The sequence below is a fragment of the Anopheles coluzzii genome, chromosome 2 (genome assembly GCF_943734685.1).
Source record: "Anopheles coluzzii chromosome 2, AcolN3, whole genome shotgun sequence".
Taxonomy (NCBI): domain Eukaryota; kingdom Metazoa; phylum Arthropoda; class Insecta; order Diptera; family Culicidae; genus Anopheles; species Anopheles coluzzii.
The window spans coordinates 55,964,777-55,981,269 of NC_064670.1; the positions used below are offsets into that span (position 1 = coordinate 55,964,777).

At 43.5% G+C, this 16,493-nt stretch overlaps 4 protein-coding genes across 4 annotated transcripts in view; 2 read left to right on the top strand and 2 right to left on the bottom strand.

Moving 5' to 3' along the window:
* LOC120961144 (transmembrane protease serine 9-like) overlaps positions 1-16,493 on the top strand; it is a 29,205-nt gene that overhangs the window by 8,157 nt on the left and 4,555 nt on the right. Inside the window, exons 7-15 of the mRNA XM_049610982.1 lie at positions 23-794; positions 858-911; positions 11,372-11,482; positions 11,565-11,772; positions 11,842-12,398; positions 12,466-12,647; positions 14,089-14,132; positions 14,227-14,621; positions 14,701-15,056. Coding sequence (XP_049466939.1) covers positions 23-794; positions 858-911; positions 11,372-11,482; positions 11,565-11,772; positions 11,842-12,398; positions 12,466-12,647; positions 14,089-14,132; positions 14,227-14,621; positions 14,701-15,056 — 2,679 coding nt within the window. The remainder of the gene's footprint in view (positions 1-22; positions 795-857; positions 912-11,371; positions 11,483-11,564; positions 11,773-11,841; positions 12,399-12,465; positions 12,648-14,088; positions 14,133-14,226; positions 14,622-14,700; positions 15,057-16,493) is intronic.
* Positions 4,325-6,895, bottom strand: LOC120948534 (proclotting enzyme-like). Its single transcript, XM_040364972.2, has 3 exons — positions 5,953-6,895; positions 5,291-5,889; positions 4,325-5,221 (listed from the first exon to the last, which is right to left on the bottom strand). The coding sequence occupies exons 1-3, from the start codon at positions 6,644-6,646 to the stop codon at positions 5,033-5,035; spliced, it is 1,482 nt and encodes a 493-aa protein (XP_040220906.2). The 5' UTR covers positions 6,647-6,895; the 3' UTR covers positions 4,325-5,032.
* Positions 7,000-9,560, bottom strand: LOC120948537 (trypsin-1-like). Its single transcript, XM_040364975.2, has 4 exons — positions 8,907-9,560; positions 8,029-8,179; positions 7,546-7,940; positions 7,000-7,464 (listed from the first exon to the last, which is right to left on the bottom strand). Exons 1-4 carry the CDS (start codon positions 8,970-8,972, stop codon positions 7,093-7,095), a joined length of 984 nt encoding a protein of 327 aa, XP_040220909.2. The 5' UTR covers positions 8,973-9,560; the 3' UTR covers positions 7,000-7,092.
* Positions 13,556-15,761, top strand: LOC120948535 (trypsin-1-like). Its single transcript, XM_040364973.2, has 3 exons — positions 13,556-14,132; positions 14,227-14,621; positions 14,701-15,761. Exons 1-3 carry the CDS (start codon positions 13,832-13,834, stop codon positions 15,058-15,060), a joined length of 1,056 nt encoding a protein of 351 aa, XP_040220907.2. The 5' UTR covers positions 13,556-13,831; the 3' UTR covers positions 15,061-15,761.

Below are 16,493 nucleotides of genomic sequence, written 5' to 3' on the forward strand. Positions count from 1 at the left end.
ATCCTTTTAAAACATTGCACAGCATCAACAACTTGGAAGAGTTACGTGAAATGGGACTGTACCTAAACGATCTCAACCCTCACGGGCTTAGCCGCGAGATGGTGTTTTCTGGATTTTCACACTATTCCCGGCTCGATTTGATGTGTGAACGCGAGGAACAACGGGCTGAGGAACTAGAAACATCGCTTGCCCTCGCTGACTCCTGGAAACGGCAAGGTGATGAGCTGCTGTACTCAATGATTCCTCGCTCGATAGCGGAACGGTTGCGTGAGGGTCAGAATCCTCACGAGACCTGTCAGAGCTTCGAGGAGGTGACAGTACTGTTCGCCGAGGTACAGGAAACGATCACTGGTGATGATTCGATCAAGTACGCCATGACCACGGTAAACACATTGAACGCTGCTTTCAGTGCGTTTGATGAGTTGATCCATTCACCGATGGCCTATAAAGTGGAGACCGTTGGAAAGGTGTACATGGCGGTGAGTGGAGCTCCGGACATAAATCCATTTCATGCGCAGCACATGGCTGATCTGGCATTAGATATGCTACACAGTATACGGCAGCTTAATCTACCTGGAGTAGGAGTCAAAATAGGCTTTCACTCTGGGCCAATAGTGGCCGGAATCGTGGGATTGAAGGTACCGAGGTATTGTCTTTTCGGTGACACGGTAAATACGGCTTCGCGGATGGAAAGTAGTGGAGAGACGGATTGCATCCAGGTATCTGGATACACTGCACAAAAGCTCAAAAAGCTTGGATATGTACTGGCGTATCGTGGAAAGGTAGCCGTCAAGGTAAGTACAGCAAAGCAATCCAGACTGTTTAGCGTTTTGACGATTTGATACGTTTCCAAACAGGGTAAAGGAGACATGGAGACGTTCTGGCTACAAGGACCGCCGCAAAAAAAGAAATAAGAATGTAGTGTGGACCAGGTCGTGCCTTTTGCAGCGAGTATTGTAGAATGTTCTTCAAAAGAAACTGTGGATTGTTTTAACGAAGCGTCTTAGTATAGTGGTATATTTATTGTTACGTGTAATTTCACCAAGACACTTTAGAGTTTAACAGGCTATATGCGACCACACAAATAAATGCAACGATTTATGATCTTCAAATTTAAGGATATCATGTGAAAGGATAACATCATAATATCACCGATACTTTTTTAATTTGCTTATGTAGTCTTAATACTGTTATGCTTCAAATTACGAACATTCGACATGTGTTTATTGAACATTTTCATATACACCGCTTTTTATTTTTAAATAATTGTCATAATATACTACAATACATTAAAAATTTGTCTGACCCCACAGTAAATACATATTTTCTGTCGGTCAGTTCATCACCAGAGGCTTTCTTAGCAGTTTTGCTTCAAACCCACGTCAGTGTTATTTCTTCCATAATTCCCATTAATCGCGCTCACGTACATTAAAATCTAATGGAATCCATTGTCGAAGTAGTTATCAACGCGAAAACAACAGTTAAAACACATGTCCGGAATGCGAAGCAAGATTTTTTATCTTGTTCTACATTCCGAACAGCCGAATAAAATTGTGATTTTTTGCATAAAAATATGTTTTTACGCAGCGATAATAACAAGAAAACAACCACATAGCCGTACGGGAAAGACCATAATTTTGCGTAGCAGTTCGTGGGTTCTATTCATCTACGAGTACAAGAAAAAAAACAGCACCCAAACCCCGTTATATTTAAGATCGTTCTGTCGTTCTGTGGGTCTAGGACAGTGGTTTTCAACCTTTTTGCAGCTTTTCTCGCCATGTAAGGTGCATGTAGGATTTCATTCCCCACTCACAAGTTCATACGCGGGGCGAGAGTGTGGTGAATCATGGTATTTAGTGAAATTGTGATAAAAAATTCTCCTGTGATGTGATTCTCCTAAAAACTCAAAATTCCCCATCAACATACAGAATCAAGTGTCCAGACTTAAAACAAATTAAACATTAAATAGGTGCATATGTAAATTTGAAGATTAGAAAAGGAATTTTGAGGCTGTCCAGAATATGAATCAACATATCGTAGCAGTTTGATGATATTTTGCAATGTTTCGAGCAAAATTATTGGAAATCTTTATTTTTTTTCTCAAATGTTACTTAATTCAGCCGCTTCTTAATAAGAGCTGGCACAAGTAGTATTATCGTTTGTTTAATAAAAAACAATTTTTGCGTAAACAATACTCTCGACTACACGATAAAGTTATCCTTTATGGCACAAACAACCGGGTCCATATGTAGCTATCCATTCCAGGTAATGTGCAACGCTAGTAAACATAGCGGGCTGGCGAGATTTGCCACATTCGAATTCGGCAATATCAAGAGCGACACCGATCAATTCCCAAGCTGAACCATTCTTCAATACTAATGCATCACCGCCATCGCCCTGCAGAAGGTGTAGAAAGATACAGTTATTCTTTTTCGTATAAATTTCCAGCATTGTGATCTTACCGTGCATGTATTGGCAGCGTTCGGGATTAACTGTGATGACTCTCCGCATAGATTGTTTGAAGATACTTGCGATGAAACTGTTTGGCATATTGAAGGGGCATGCATTTGAAGCTCGGTTTCCTGGAGAACTTCGGCTAACGGTCCATTTGGATAACTAGCACCCCATCCAACGACGGTAGCTTTATGGTCGGGGAAAGATTCTGGGATTGCAACGGGCAAGCAAATGGGTTGGAAACTGGTTAATGGATCCTTTAGAACCAGTAGCCCAATGTTGTCAGCGAATTGATTCGTGGTTTTGTAGTCGGGATGAGCAAGGGCAGTGCTTATTTCGTTAGAAGTAATTGATTCGCTTGCATCAGTACGATTGTATACTCCCAGCAGTGCGCGTATATGCACGATGACCGGCATGCTCTCCACGATGGTAGCGGTTGTTACAATAGTACGATCGTTGATCAAAGACCCCTGACCGGAGGGGCTATCCAGGTAAGTTAGCAACGCAATCCAGGGGTATTTGTTGTGAGGTGACACATTTGAACCTGCAACAATACGTTGTCCATGGGATGGTTTAAACGCACATGCACCTGAACAAATAAAAATAATCTTTAGTCAGGATACTTAAAGGAAGAACCCTGAGAGCTTCGGAAAACTACTTAATACTTACTGGTGCACGTCGGACAAGCTGGTGGCACTGGAGGAGGAACATTTTGTGTAGATGCGTTTACTAGTTGCGCATCATTCACGTCGCGTAACTCATTTACGTTTGATTCGGTTTTAAGGGCAGGCCGGGGAATGAAAAGTGTTGGGAATGCAGACTGAACATTTGTGCCCAGTTGGCCAGTAACAGTTTGGACCAATGTAGAACTATTGAACAACGATTGAGTTTTGTTTACAAGGTTTACCAGTGGGAAATATATGGCGGGTACACGTGCTGTGGTGGATGTAGTTTTAGGACTTTCTGTAGTGGTTGTTTCAGTGGAGGACGTGGTCTCTGACGTACCGGTCGATGTCTCACTGCTAGCTGTGGTGGAAGTAGCTTCCTCAGTTGTAGCGCCAGGCTCTGTCGATTGAACCACTGGTTCGTCGTTACTGGGTCGATTGAGATTGATGCCAAAAATGTTTGAAATTCCGTTTTGTACGTTAGCACCGAACTGTCCAGCAAGATTCTGTGCCGCTCCCGTGACATTGTTCCACGATGCCTGAGTATTATCGATGAGACTTTGTATAGGATTTGACGAACCGTTGGCGGAAGAGCCGGATGTAGGCTCGTCATTGCTTGGCCGATTTCCTAACGATCCGAACAATCCATTCTGAATGTTCACGCCTAACTGATTAGTGATTTGCTGCGCTGCATTAGTGGCGTTGCTGAAAGTGTTCTGGGAGGCAGTTACAAGTTCTGCCACCGGGTTTGGCGGTGGATCGTTCATCACAGAACTGCTGTTTGTTTGTGGCGCAGGTTCAGTAGTGGTACTCGACGGTATTTGAAAGAAAGATGCAATAGTGCTGTTACTTCCCTGAAAATTACTCAAAACCTGCTGTATTATTGACAGTTGGTTGGGTTTGGTTGGTACCACAGATTGCCCACTTTGAGGATCACTGAGTGAGAGGGACGGAAACGTAAGAGTGGCTAGCGAACTCTGGACAGGCTTTGTGATATTGTTGGCTGTTTGGTTCAGGTAATTTTGGACGTCAATAGCGGCCTGAGGAATTGGCCATTTCGTGTTTGGAGGGAAATTGTTTGGACTGTCATCGCGCAAACTTGTGGCGACCGTGATGGGACTTGCACCCGATTCTTTGACTGCAAGCAAATTGGGCGAAACATCTACAAAGTGATGTACTCCACTGCCTAACGGAGACACGCGTGGATTTTCCACCACTTTTCTGTTCACTGCTGGTTCTTTATGCTCCTGCTAAAGAAAATGTTTTTTAGTAGAAAACGCAATGCACAAGTCAGTATAGTCAACATACTTCACCATGGTGTGCATGGGTAAACACTAAACAACTTAACAAACAAAACTGCACAGATATCACTTGCATGGTTTCTACAAACCAATTTCACTTCTGTTCTGTTCGAGTGGCACCGCCAAACTGAACGGAATTGCGGGCAAATCAAACGTTTTGTGCACGCCCTGATCGACGGTTAAATCCAGTTTTAAATGAACCTGCGGGGAGGAAGGAAGACACTTTTATGCCACGATTCGTTTTGTTTGGCGAGTACTTTTGATTTTTCGGTGGTGGAAGAAAAGAAAATCACGAAAGATCGCTATCGCAGCATCCCAAATGCGTTGCACAAAATTCTTGCAAAACAGGTTTGCAGTTCCAACCCCACAGAGGTCATTGGCTTCAGGTGCAACTTTTAAAAGAAATGCTATCGTAAGCCCAATTTCTTTGGGGTTAACAACCGAAAAAAAAAACAATTTGCCATAACAAATCCATTTTATTCATAAAAGTGCAATGTAAAATATGAAGCTTATTAAGCTCAATAACCTTTGTGTTATTTATTTACGAAACAAATGATCAGGCCGTAATGAGTGAAGCGGAGTATATTCAATATCTAAGCCATAGTCCATGTTCTAAGCTTTACAGTAGCATCCGGCAGATTGTCTCTGCACCCAAGGAATATATGGATAAAGCTTAGTAAATACTGCAGGTTCGTTCGTTTGTCCACAACCAACGCCCGGAATTTGGATAGTTATACCGATGAGCGTCAAGAATGATGGGTCGTTTGGCCAGGGATACATAAGTCCAGTTCCTTCGTCGCCCTTTGTTGAAAAAGTAAACCGTTATGTTTTAAATACACGCAATGGTAGCACTCTTTCTCTTTTACTTACATCGCAAGAAGTCTTATGCTTGTCTTTCGGTGCAGGGCCAAACACACCACCGCATATATTATTCTCTGTTGAATTAGGGTAGGCCAGGCGACACTCATCGAATGAGTACAGAGGAATAGTCGCTTCTTGTAGTTTGTTCCACGATTCTCCACCAAACTCACGAGCACCCCAGCCCACCAGTTTTGCCTCTGTGTTGGAAAATGTGTTAATTCTGCTGGGCAAACAAATGGGCATGAAGTTGTCGGTGATGGTTACTGGCACTGCCAACTGGAGAAGCCCTATATTGTAACTTAGCAAATTGGATGCACTGTACTGTGGATGAAGTTTCGTTCTGGTGACGGCGAACACACTCCTGGATGTACTTTCAGTGGTAGAATTAGGCTCAAAAACTCCAAATATAACTTTAATTTGATTGAAAATGATCATAGAAGAAACGATTCTACCGGTTGTAAGCACCACGCGATCATTGATCAGCGTCCCAGTGCCTACGTTTTGATCGTAGTACTGCAATACAGCTATCCACGGATATTTGTTGTATGGTGTAACCTCAGCGCCACCTAAAACACGAAACGAGGCAGTTTTCTGGGCAACACCACAGGCTGTGAAATGTTCATAGGCATTAAATTATTAGTACATTGCCTAAAACTTACGTGTATTTTTACCCATGGTGCAATCTGATGGACAGAACACGGGCTGAGAGGTCACAACAGCGCTTGAGATGGGACGTGCAGGATTCCAACTGGCCGATAAAGATGCTTGATTCGCCTGATTTGTGCCAAACACGGAATTAATCCCATTTTGAATTGTACTACCAACCTGAGAAAATGTCTCCTGAACAGTGGATATGCCTTGACTGATCACACCACCAGAGCTGGAAGCGGCAGATTGATCACTCAGCGGTCGATTAGAGAGATTGGATAGCACCAGCAGAAAATTACTGAGACCAAGCTGGACTGGTCCAGCGTTCGAAGGCTGTTGTTCATCATGAGCTGCTGTGTCTGTGGGTTGTTTAGCTACGAAAGGTTTGTATAATTCTGATGTGCGATTCGAGTTGTGCAGATGTTGGACGAAACTAGTGAGTGCTGAAACACGCGACAATGGTGGTTTGCTGTAATTAGGCGCACGCTGTGTAGCAAGCTTTTGCTGAATAGACATATGATGTTCGATGAGCCTCGTTAGTGGTGCTTCGGTCGTAATGGGATCCAATTCGCGAGAGGAACCATTTATCTGAGATGTGTAAAAAACCAGGTACAATGTAAATCCACTAGTGGCATTTGAATAAAAACGATTTAAATCAACAGCTAGCATACCTTTTGTCCGTAGATGAAACCCAGCGATAAAATGATAAGAATACATGTAATATTCGCCATATCTTTAGCACCGTCGTGTGTGTATTTCACAAGATGTATTGCAAGAATGTTAAGCAATTTGATTTTACGGGTGCTTTTATCCGGAAACTGTTAAAAATAAAATAAAAAATGCAGAGGAGCACCATTCGAATGGAACGCCATGCATCAAGCATGGCACCATTCTGTCAATTACACACGAATATTGTGTGTTTCGAAACTCACAAAAAGTGATGGAAAAAGAAGACAAACAGGTTATTTCGCCCCCCCCCCCCCCACTTCCCTAATCTTTCGACGTTGGTCAATATCGGTCGTTGGTTATGGCGAGAATCCGCCATACGAATGGGTACGAAAGACTTATGCTCAGTTTCTTATTTTTATTTTATTTAAATGTTCAGTGAAAAAATGATTAAATTAGGAAATAAAACAGCACAATCAAATTGTAGCAGGTGTATCTCAATCCTCACTGCAGTAACAACCATCAGCCGTGTTCGACCGAATCCACGTACCGAACCGGTTCACTCTGGTATACACGCCGGGGTAATTCGGTTTGGCACAACCCTCGCCCCACGACACAATCCCCGCGATCTGGTGCACATTGTCCGTGCTATTCTGCTTAATCACGTGCAATGGACCTCCGCTATCGCCTTGGCAGGAGTCTTTCTTTCCCTCGTCGTACCCTGCGCACAGCATGTTGTCTGTGATACGAGATGCCCCGTATCCCGTCTTTCGACAGTCGGCGTTTGACATGATTGGAACCGTTACCTCCTGCAGATTTGTAGAGATGGCTCCGTTTTCTGATGTCGCACCCCATCCCGTCACAATGCCCTAGTAGAAGGTTGGAAGAGAAAAGATGAGCGTATTTCAAAAGAAGCATCATGACAAGGGAGTATTTGTTTGTTAACGTACATCGTATCCAGTGAAAGGTTTCTTGGGCGTTGGCAGACAAACTGGTCGAAGTTTATCTTCAATGGTCATAACGGTCGCTAGCCGTAGGATTGCAATATCGCTATTATAGTTGTTTGAGTTGTAGCCATTATGTTCGATGACACGCAGTACTTTCGAAACCATTGTCATCGATTCGCTGGTGGACACTCGATCATGTTCCATCAGCACAACGCTGATCTTGTTTCGGTTGAAACCGTGCACGCAGTGAGCCGCCGTCAGGACGTGGCGATCGCTGATCAGTGATCCTCCACAGTAAAATGTGCCCGAGTACTGCAACATTGCCATCCATGGGTACTGATTAACTTGCGTTTCTTGTCCTCCCACGATGCGCGTTAGTCGGTTGGTTCTGCCGCATTCTGGTCGACAAGAAGAATACAAAATGCATGTTGGAAAGAGTTATTTGAATCATCAATCATTTGAACGATTCATGTACTAGTCGCTTACTGCACATCGGACATGAATCTGGCGGTGTTAGGGTTTCTGGCGCTGGAGTAGACGTAGATCCTATCAATCCTGCCAGCCATTCAATAAAGGGATTGTTTTTCTCTGTTTGTCCTTGAGCGGGAATCTCTAGAGCCTGCCTGTCTTCGGGGATCTGGGAATCGAATAGATTGAAATATGCAGAGATGGTAAATTAAATTAATAATGATTAATATATATTGATTCATATACTAATAAGAATAGAAGTAGAATATTGTTAAGATCATAAATGTAACAAAACGTTTACTTATCTCTAGCACATAACGATATGTTTGGTAAACGACATAGTCGGTTTTCTTTTATTTATAAGAACAATATTTATTAAATTCAATATAAAACAATATTTCGTATATAAAACTATTTTAAGAAAAGCTCATAATCATTAAAGGTAAACTCAGATAATTTAAAAATGTAAAAAAACGACTGTATTCGTTAAGAAATCAAAACATAACCGGTTATTTGTGTATTATATTTTTCAATTATCTTATCTGGAACGTTCCAAACAAGAAGGCATAAAGCGTTGTAAAGTTTCCAGGTCGCATTTTGTGTTCGTTTCGAAAACCAGTCATTTCAGGAGCAGATTCACTCTTCTATTGATTTTAATCCCTCCATTCCGATTAGCGTGAATTTCTCGTTTCTTTTTCCAGTTTGAGAGTTTGTTGACCTCTTGAAACATTCTTTTGGTTAAGCACTCATCTTCTCACACACTCACAGAGACGCCAAAAACGAGATTTTTTTAATTAGCTGAATGCTTGCAAATAACAACTTTCTGAAGTCGAGTCATTTACGATCATTCGCTTTCATCCAGGAGTAAAGCGATTCTGGCAGCGTCGGAAACTTACACGTCCACCGGTAGTGAGGTCACTGAGAAATAACAGGCCGGCCATACACAGGATTAACAGCCGCATGGTGCTACAACGAACTGCGTGGACGCACTGTATCAAACGTGTGCACTGGTTTTGCGAAAATCGCTGCTTAAGACTGTGAACTTTCTTTTCGTTGTCCAACGTTCGTGTTGGACAGGCAGTAGGCGACACTCTATCCACAACTTACTGTAATGTGGATAAGACTCTCACTGGATTGAATTGAGGTGTGCACTGGTAGGGTGTACTTTGCATATAAATTGAGCGGCACTGGGTATTCGAGCGTGAGTTCATGCGTGAATGTTCGTCGAATTGTCACTCCAACCGTTTGCGCCGGTCGTCGATTTCGTGCAGAAAACTCCAGGTTTCTTCAAGACGGTGTTGATTTTGAACAAATGGAAGAGTTTCAACCGGCCACCATTGGCTTTCGCTCTAGTCGCGACGCGAGATCGTACACAACTAAACGTTGCCGAGTGAATCTCGCCACACCTGACCACATCTCTGCGCCTGTTGGCACGACCACATCGCGAGGCTGGTGAGATAGAAGAGCCATTCTGGCACACACTGGCACAGCTGTTGATGGCTTCAACCCATTTGATCTAGATGGCAGCAGGTTCCCGTATTTCTCGGGGGAGTTTTGTAGTTTAAAGTTAAGACTTTTCAAAACTACTCTACCTGCCTGGTGTAACATTCCATGTTAGTAACTAGGCCAGGGAACTGTAGGTGTACGTATTTTGTAGGAAGTGTTTGGGACGCCGGGGGGTGCGTTTGGCAAAGAAAGCCCATCTACCACAGTCAGACCAAAGCCGTGGTCTTGAACTTGTCACATCCACAGTAGCGCTGGACGGTAAAGTTTACCGATCCTTCTTTTCTAGTCTTATTTTATTGTTATTTTCGTTGCTTCCTCTTTTGTGTATGTTTACGGTCGGGTCTTTACTTTCCTCGACCAATACGCTTACTTTACTGTTCGCAAGCTGATGATCAGTCGCTCGATCGTCTGCATTGGTCAATGTACAGTAATATTCTTCACGGTCAGGGTTGGACATTTCTTGGCGGTCGAAGCTCTAGGGGTTTGGAATGGACCAGCCACCCGACCGGTTCTGTTGGTGAAGAAATGTACCGCTAGTTGGTGCATAAATTATCGCTTTCCGCTCGTAACATTTCGCGGATTAAGGTTTCCGAGCTTGGCAGCATTGCACTAACTACACGAATGGTTGTTCGCAGTTCGAAGAGTGGTAACCATAAAATCAACATGAAGCTAAATGAGCAGTAACGAGATGTAACAACGTTAGTGATCAATATTTACATAGCTCAGTGGGTTTATAATGTTTTTAGTAAACATAAAATATAATACTGTCACGAATCGGATTCAATCTATATCGCATTGTTCTAAGCTAACCAGCGTTTATGTAAACATGCCTATTAAGGTCAACGTGGACTTACTTTCTGTGATTATTGTACTAGTATAATTAAATGTTGTACATTCATAAGTAGGGGAAAGTATTGTTAATGTACACACTGTTGAAGAAGGAAATTTAGAAAAATACAAAAATGTATTAATACGAAGTTTTATCCCATTTGTGTAGGTGTTGTATGTGTTTTGTGCACAAACTTATTTCAATTCGTTCCTGTGAGTCCATTCCGATTGGTTGTAAAAGTTTACCATTTACCTTTGGCTGTATTTATAAGCCTATCCTGGCTTGTAAGATTTCATACGTCTTATTCGTTGCTTGATTCTTTTGAATTGTACATACATCTAATTGCATATACTTGAGCGAGTGTAATTGGATTTACGACGGCTACTCTTCGTTTCTTTCATTCCTACTGTTATCCCGTTTATGAAATTGTCTCCTCCCTGTCTGACTACTGCAAGCCGTTCATTCTGATACGCTTTCACTTGATATACTATTGCTCGTGTTCACTATTGTTCACTGGTTTGTGCGAGGGCGCGTCGCTGCGGTTCAATGGTGTTTGAGCTGTCATCAAAAGGACGTGAGTGGACGTTCATTGGACATAGCAAGCCAATGGCACACGGACACCATATGAGGTGCTTTCTTTAATTAATTTTGTCAGCTCATATGTTTTTTGTTCGGCTACACCCGTTCCCGTTTATTTGCTGTTGGTGCTGTTTTACACCTCGTGCGACTGCTCGGCCAGGTACGTTGCAGAGGACTTTGGGGTATTTTTTCGACCGCTGTCGACTCGCGGCTGCCCAAACACGTCGGCTTGATAATCTCAATGTGATTGTGGTCGGTCGGTCCCACCCCCGCACTTGGAATAGTTTGCGTGCGGCACGGGACGGGAGATCAGCACAGAGTGTTCGATGTACGCGCACGGTCACAGTCAAAAACGCAAGCAGTGAGCGATAGTGTTGCGTTGCGCGAGGATGCGGAAGTATCGTGCTGCTGGTGTGCTCATTTTTGGATGATCACCAGCTTTGCTAGGGAAGCACAGTTTTGGTGATTATTTCTTTGGTCTCTATTCCAAGGAGGAAGATGAAGCTGTTCACGGTAGTGTTATGGGTGGAGCTGTGCGTGTTGTATGTGGTGTTTGCTGTAAGTGTCACCGGTCAGCTGGTTACCGGGCTTGGTAGTCAAATTCTGAATTCATCTATTTTCGAACGATTCCTTCAACAAGCGAGAAGATGAGGAACACAACCGGATCAATTACGACATCTACGTGACGCCAATCATGGTGAGCACTATCGCTGACAACCGGTTTCGTGCAAAAAACCCACTTATAGCGTGGCTTTCGACTGTGCTGAGCTACAAACCTCCGAGCTTCGGCGTGGAGACACCGATCAGTTCAACAATGAAGCCTCCACCACGTGACTGCTCACAGTGTTGTATGTATACGAGGTGTATGCTCTTGGGTCATGTGATTAAGGTTCCTACCTACTTTCTCTATCTTACAGCTTGTGGTCGAGGTAAGACAAGCTCAAGAATTGTTGGCGGGGACGCGGCCGATGTGAAAGAATATCCTTGGATAGTGATGCTGCTGTATCGGGGTGCTTTCTACTGCGGCGGTTCGTTGATCAATGATCGGTACATAGTGACAGCGGCACATTGTGTGCTAAGCTTCACGCCCCAGCAGCTGTTGGCGAAGTTGTACGATGTAGAGCACGGGGAAATGGTTACTCGCGCGATCGTTAAACTGTACGGTCACGAGCGATTTAGCCTGGATACGTTCAACAATGACATCGCGTTGGTCAAACTGCAGCAGCCGGTAGAGGCAGGCGGTAGCTTTATTCCAATATGTCTTCCCGTTGCTGGCAGAAGCTTTGCGGGTCAAAATGGAACTGTTATCGGTTGGGGAAAGCTAGCGAATGGGAGTTTGTCGCAAGGATTGCAGAAAGCGATAGTGCCAATAATTTCCAACATGCAGTGTCGAAAGTCAAGTTACCGTGCTTCACGCATCACGGACAACATGCTCTGCGCAGGATATACTGAAGGAGGTAGAGATGCCTGTCAGGTACGTCGTTGCAATGTACTAGTAATCCGCCACAGTGTAATAATATTATGATTCGTTATGCTTTCAGGGTGATAGTGGAGGTCCGTTAAATGTTGGCGATAGTAATTTCCGCGAGCTCGTCGGCATAGTGTCATGGGGAGAGGGATGCGCCCGGCCCAACTATCCCGGAGTCTACACACGAGTGACGCGTTACTTGAACTGGATTAAGTCCAACACCAGAGATGCGTGCGTCTGTGAGCATTCCATAGCGTAATTCTACACGAGCGTCATGGAGAGCAGATAACAATAAAAAAATAACCAAACGTAACTAAGTAGTAAATGTGCACTATGCATGATTGAACTAATTAGGTAAACCGGCGGAAATCGGAGGAAACAGGCATTGAGCAAATGACATAGTATGAAAAGAGCAGAGATGATGACAATTTGCATGTTTTTTTACCCAATCCCATAAATCATACGGCGCACCGTCGGGTATGGAAATCTTTTGCACAATGTATGTGAGCCACATGAAAATGAGGTACAGTTAAATGAACATTAAATTTGAACGATTGTTCATTTGCGCTGTGTAGAAGCTTTGTGGAGCTATTTTCCATTTAACTATTGTCTTATAGTTGAGTGCCGATTGGTACTAACGTATGTGAGTACACAGTCTATTGAAAAATATAATGGTAATAATTGTTTGAAACAGAAACAGAAACCGTTTCAATTGACTATATTTCATATTGGGATTGAATCAAGTTATTTTTTTTTTTCTAAATATCGATAGCAACATTTTTAGCTACAACAGTTATTCAGTAAGAAAATCAAAACAACAGTTGTTCAAATTTACGGTCTAACTCAGCAGCATGTCAAATCTGAGCAAATGAAACTTTCACTCAAGGTGGTTCTTACGTTTTTCAATGTTTTCCTAAGAAAGTAAAGCCCATGTGGTATACGCTTCCTTCTCTCTCAGCACAGCACATTACCATTTTTGCATATATTTCAAACTACCGAACGGCTTTATGTGATCGATTATCACCGTTTGCTTAATGATTTGCCCATTTTCATGCGGATGTGCTAATTGATAAGACGATAATACCTGTTCGAGTGTAAATGTATGGAAGCAAGCATGATTGTGACGCCACGATAGAAAATTTTAAATATGATCCGTTTTTTTATAATTTTATTCCGAAGCCAAACGCCCAAAGTCGTCCACGTAGCGTTCGCGTTTGAATAAAGTCATAAAAATGCATCATGGTGTAGTAAAAACAGTAAACAACTCACGACAGTGTGAGAAGAAAGCTATGAAGCGTGCGACAAGGCAGGCGACTACATTATGCTGAAAGATGGGAGAGAAAGTACTGAAGACGAAACCTGACCAACGGCACTTGCAGACGTCGATCGCTACTTGGATGCGTGAGGACTTTTAGTTCAAGTTCAAATTCGTCGCGCTGATGGCGTTTCGTTCGGTGTGGTGTCTAGCCTTATCGTGTTTAGTGCTGGAAGGCGTAGTTTCTCGCACGATGGCCAACGAAAGCAATAGTACAGTGCAGTATTGGGACCTGACTAGCGAGAACCTTACTATTCCGGGACGCTTTGCTTGGAATGATAGTTTAATGATTGATCCAAATGGTTTTATAGGAAAGGCACCGTTGCTTAACAGTGGCGTATGGACATGGATCACGACTGTGTTTGGAATGCCTATTTTTAGTGTATTTGCGTACAGGGCAGCCCCTCGTAATTGTGCACCTTGCTGTGAGTAGTAACACAAAGGTGCTCGCACCTATGTGCGTTGAAAAGTTGCAGAAGGAAATTGTAAAATCTGATTATAATCCTCAATGTTTCGCAGCATGTGGGACAAATGCAAATAATTCAAAAATTGTCGGTGGTCACGAAGCTGAGATCGGGCGTTACCCGTGGATGGTGGCACTGTACTACAACAACCGGTTTATTTGCGGAGGATCCTTGATCAACGATCGGTACGTCCTGACGGCAGCGCACTGTGTGTTTGGTAGCGATCGGTCGCGTTTTAGCGTGAAATTTTTGATGCACGACCGCACAGTTCCCAAGGAGGATTCATTCGAGCGTAAGGTGTCCTACATAATGACGAACTGGTTCTTGAACGTGCTCGTCTTCATTACGAACGACGTAGCTCTTTTGAAACTGAGCGAACCAGTACCACTGGGCGAAACAATTATCCCAGTGTGCTTACCACCGGAAGGCAACACATACGCTGGACAGGAGGTCAGACCGCAAACTTTCTCTCCCAGCAGCCCTGAGCAATGCGATTAACCTAGCTCTCGTATCCTCGTTTCGTTCCCAGGGAATCGTGACCGGCTGGGGTAAGTTGGGTGATGGTACGTTTCCCATGAAACTGCAGGAAGTACACGTGCCGATACTGTCGAACGAGCAGTGTCACAACCAGACGCAGTACTTCCGGTTCCAGATCAACGATCGTATGATGTGTGCTGGGATTCCCGAGGGTGGTAAGGACTCCTGCCAAGGTGACAGTGGAGGACCGATGCACGTGTTCGATACCGAAGCAAATCGGTTCGTGATTGCGGGCGTCGTATCGTGGGGCTTCGGCTGTGCCCAACCACGGTTTCCGGGCATATACGCCCGAGTGAACCGATTCATTTCGTGGATTAACTTCAATACTCGAGATGCGTGTACGTGCAAGTAAAGCGATGCTTTGTTCTGGACACACGCCGAATAAACAACGTACCTGAAATGGAAACAAGGAGCAATTCGAAGAGGGTCGAAAGGAGGAGGATCGAAAGAAAAGGTTTGTGGAAGTACAGTGCAGCTTGCTGTAACGCCGAGCAACGTGTCCATTAGCCGTGTCCACTTGACCGGTGAATGCCTTGTGTTTGAGATTGTTTAAATAAAGCTTTTACTTGCACTTGATCGCGATCACGGTGATGATTTATCTTGGTCGAAAGGTGAAAGCTCTTGATGGAGGACTTTTTCTCACCTTCGTACGAGGTTCTGGTGAGTAATTTTGCCGGTTGAAATCCAATGAACATTGCACAAGATGTTAAAAAATGCCAAGCTGTTAAAGTTCAGCGCACCCGCATTCTACAGCAACAGCAACAGGAAGAGTTACGATCGTATGTGAGGCATCCATTTTATCTCTGTGTTATTTTTGGGAGAAAGAAACACTCTAGCCCAGTGACTCATTCTGTGAAGGTAATGTTACCCACGTTTTCTTTAGTCGAGATATGGCAGTTCAATGTTCAAATGATCTTGAACTTGTCGTTCGGCGAAGTTACCTTTGCGTCACTTATCTTGCATCCGGTGCTATTGAATATTGGCTGACCGATAATTGTTTGACAAAACAATTTGAACTTCCTTGTAAGTAGTAAATTGAAAATAAAACTGAAAATAACTGTGTATTGTACTGTACTGAAACTAGAAAACGGTTGAATAACTGTGTCTAAAAATCGTTTTAGAATATGTAATAAGCACCTATTAACAGTAAAACCCATTAACAATCGATTGCAATTTTACTATCATTTACTGAGCCTAGTGATTATCTGTTGAAACGGTATTTGATGAAACACTTGACAAATTATGCTAATTACTCATTACTTTCAACTTGCTCTACTGATCTAGTTCTATTGCCCTACTGCCCATCAAAGAATGAGTGTGTCGCGTGAGGAACGGTTGGCCACGAATCTGTGGGCTGTATCATTAGCGCTCGGAAGTTTGGCTCCACAATGGCTCCACTGTCCTCGCTACCACCGTGCTTTGTCAAGGACCATTCACCCACAGGTTAGCTTCTTGAGGTTGCGGGATGGCTGTCGGAAGGAATGAATCAGCCCACTCGCGACCATTAACATTCAAATATCATGATGTACACGCTATCATGCCTTGAACTTCGCGTACGATCGCACCCACAATGTTGTCCTCTACCACTACAGAGGTGTGCGGTAGAAGGCTGGGTGCAATATGGATGCGTTTTCAAGGTTTTTGTCCCCCTAAACCAGTTGAATGTCAGCATCATCTGCATTTCCTAATGCGCGAAATGCGCGTGATCACCAGAAAGGTGAGCAGTTCGTTGAGCAGCGGGGTTCGTTGTTCAAGTTCAGGTTAAAAAGTAGTCACGCGGGTGTA

Bases quoted from the DNA above. Each gene is read 5' to 3' on its own strand.
- LOC120948534 (XM_040364972.2), bottom strand. From the start codon at position 6,646: ATGTATTCTTATCATTTTATCGCTGGGTTTCATCTACGGACAAAAGGT. The intron at 5,890-5,952 runs GTAAAAATACAC...AACATTTCACAG, and splicing joins TCCATCAGATTGCACCATGG to CCTGTGGTGTTGCCCAGAAA. The intron at 5,222-5,290 runs GTAAGTAAAAGA...TTTTCAACAAAG, and splicing joins AGCATAAGACTTCTTGCGAT to GGCGACGAAGGAACTGGACT.
- LOC120948535 (XM_040364973.2), top strand. From the start codon at position 13,832: ATGGCGTTTCGTTCGGTGTGGTGTCTAGCCTTATCGTGTTTAGTGCTG. The intron at 14,133-14,226 runs GTGAGTAGTAAC...AATGTTTCGCAG, and splicing joins TCGTAATTGTGCACCTTGCT to CATGTGGGACAAATGCAAAT. The intron at 14,622-14,700 runs GTCAGACCGCAA...TTTCGTTCCCAG, and splicing joins ACACATACGCTGGACAGGAG to GGAATCGTGACCGGCTGGGG.
- LOC120948537 (XM_040364975.2), bottom strand. From the start codon at position 8,972: ATGCGGCTGTTAATCCTGTGTATGGCCGGCCTGTTATTTCTCAGTGAC. The intron at 7,941-8,028 runs GTAAGCGACTAG...CTTGTCGACCAG, and splicing joins AGATTCATGTCCGATGTGCA to AATGCGGCAGAACCAACCGA. The intron at 7,465-7,545 runs GTACGTTAACAA...ACCTTCTACTAG, and splicing joins AACCTTTCACTGGATACGAT to GGCATTGTGACGGGATGGGG.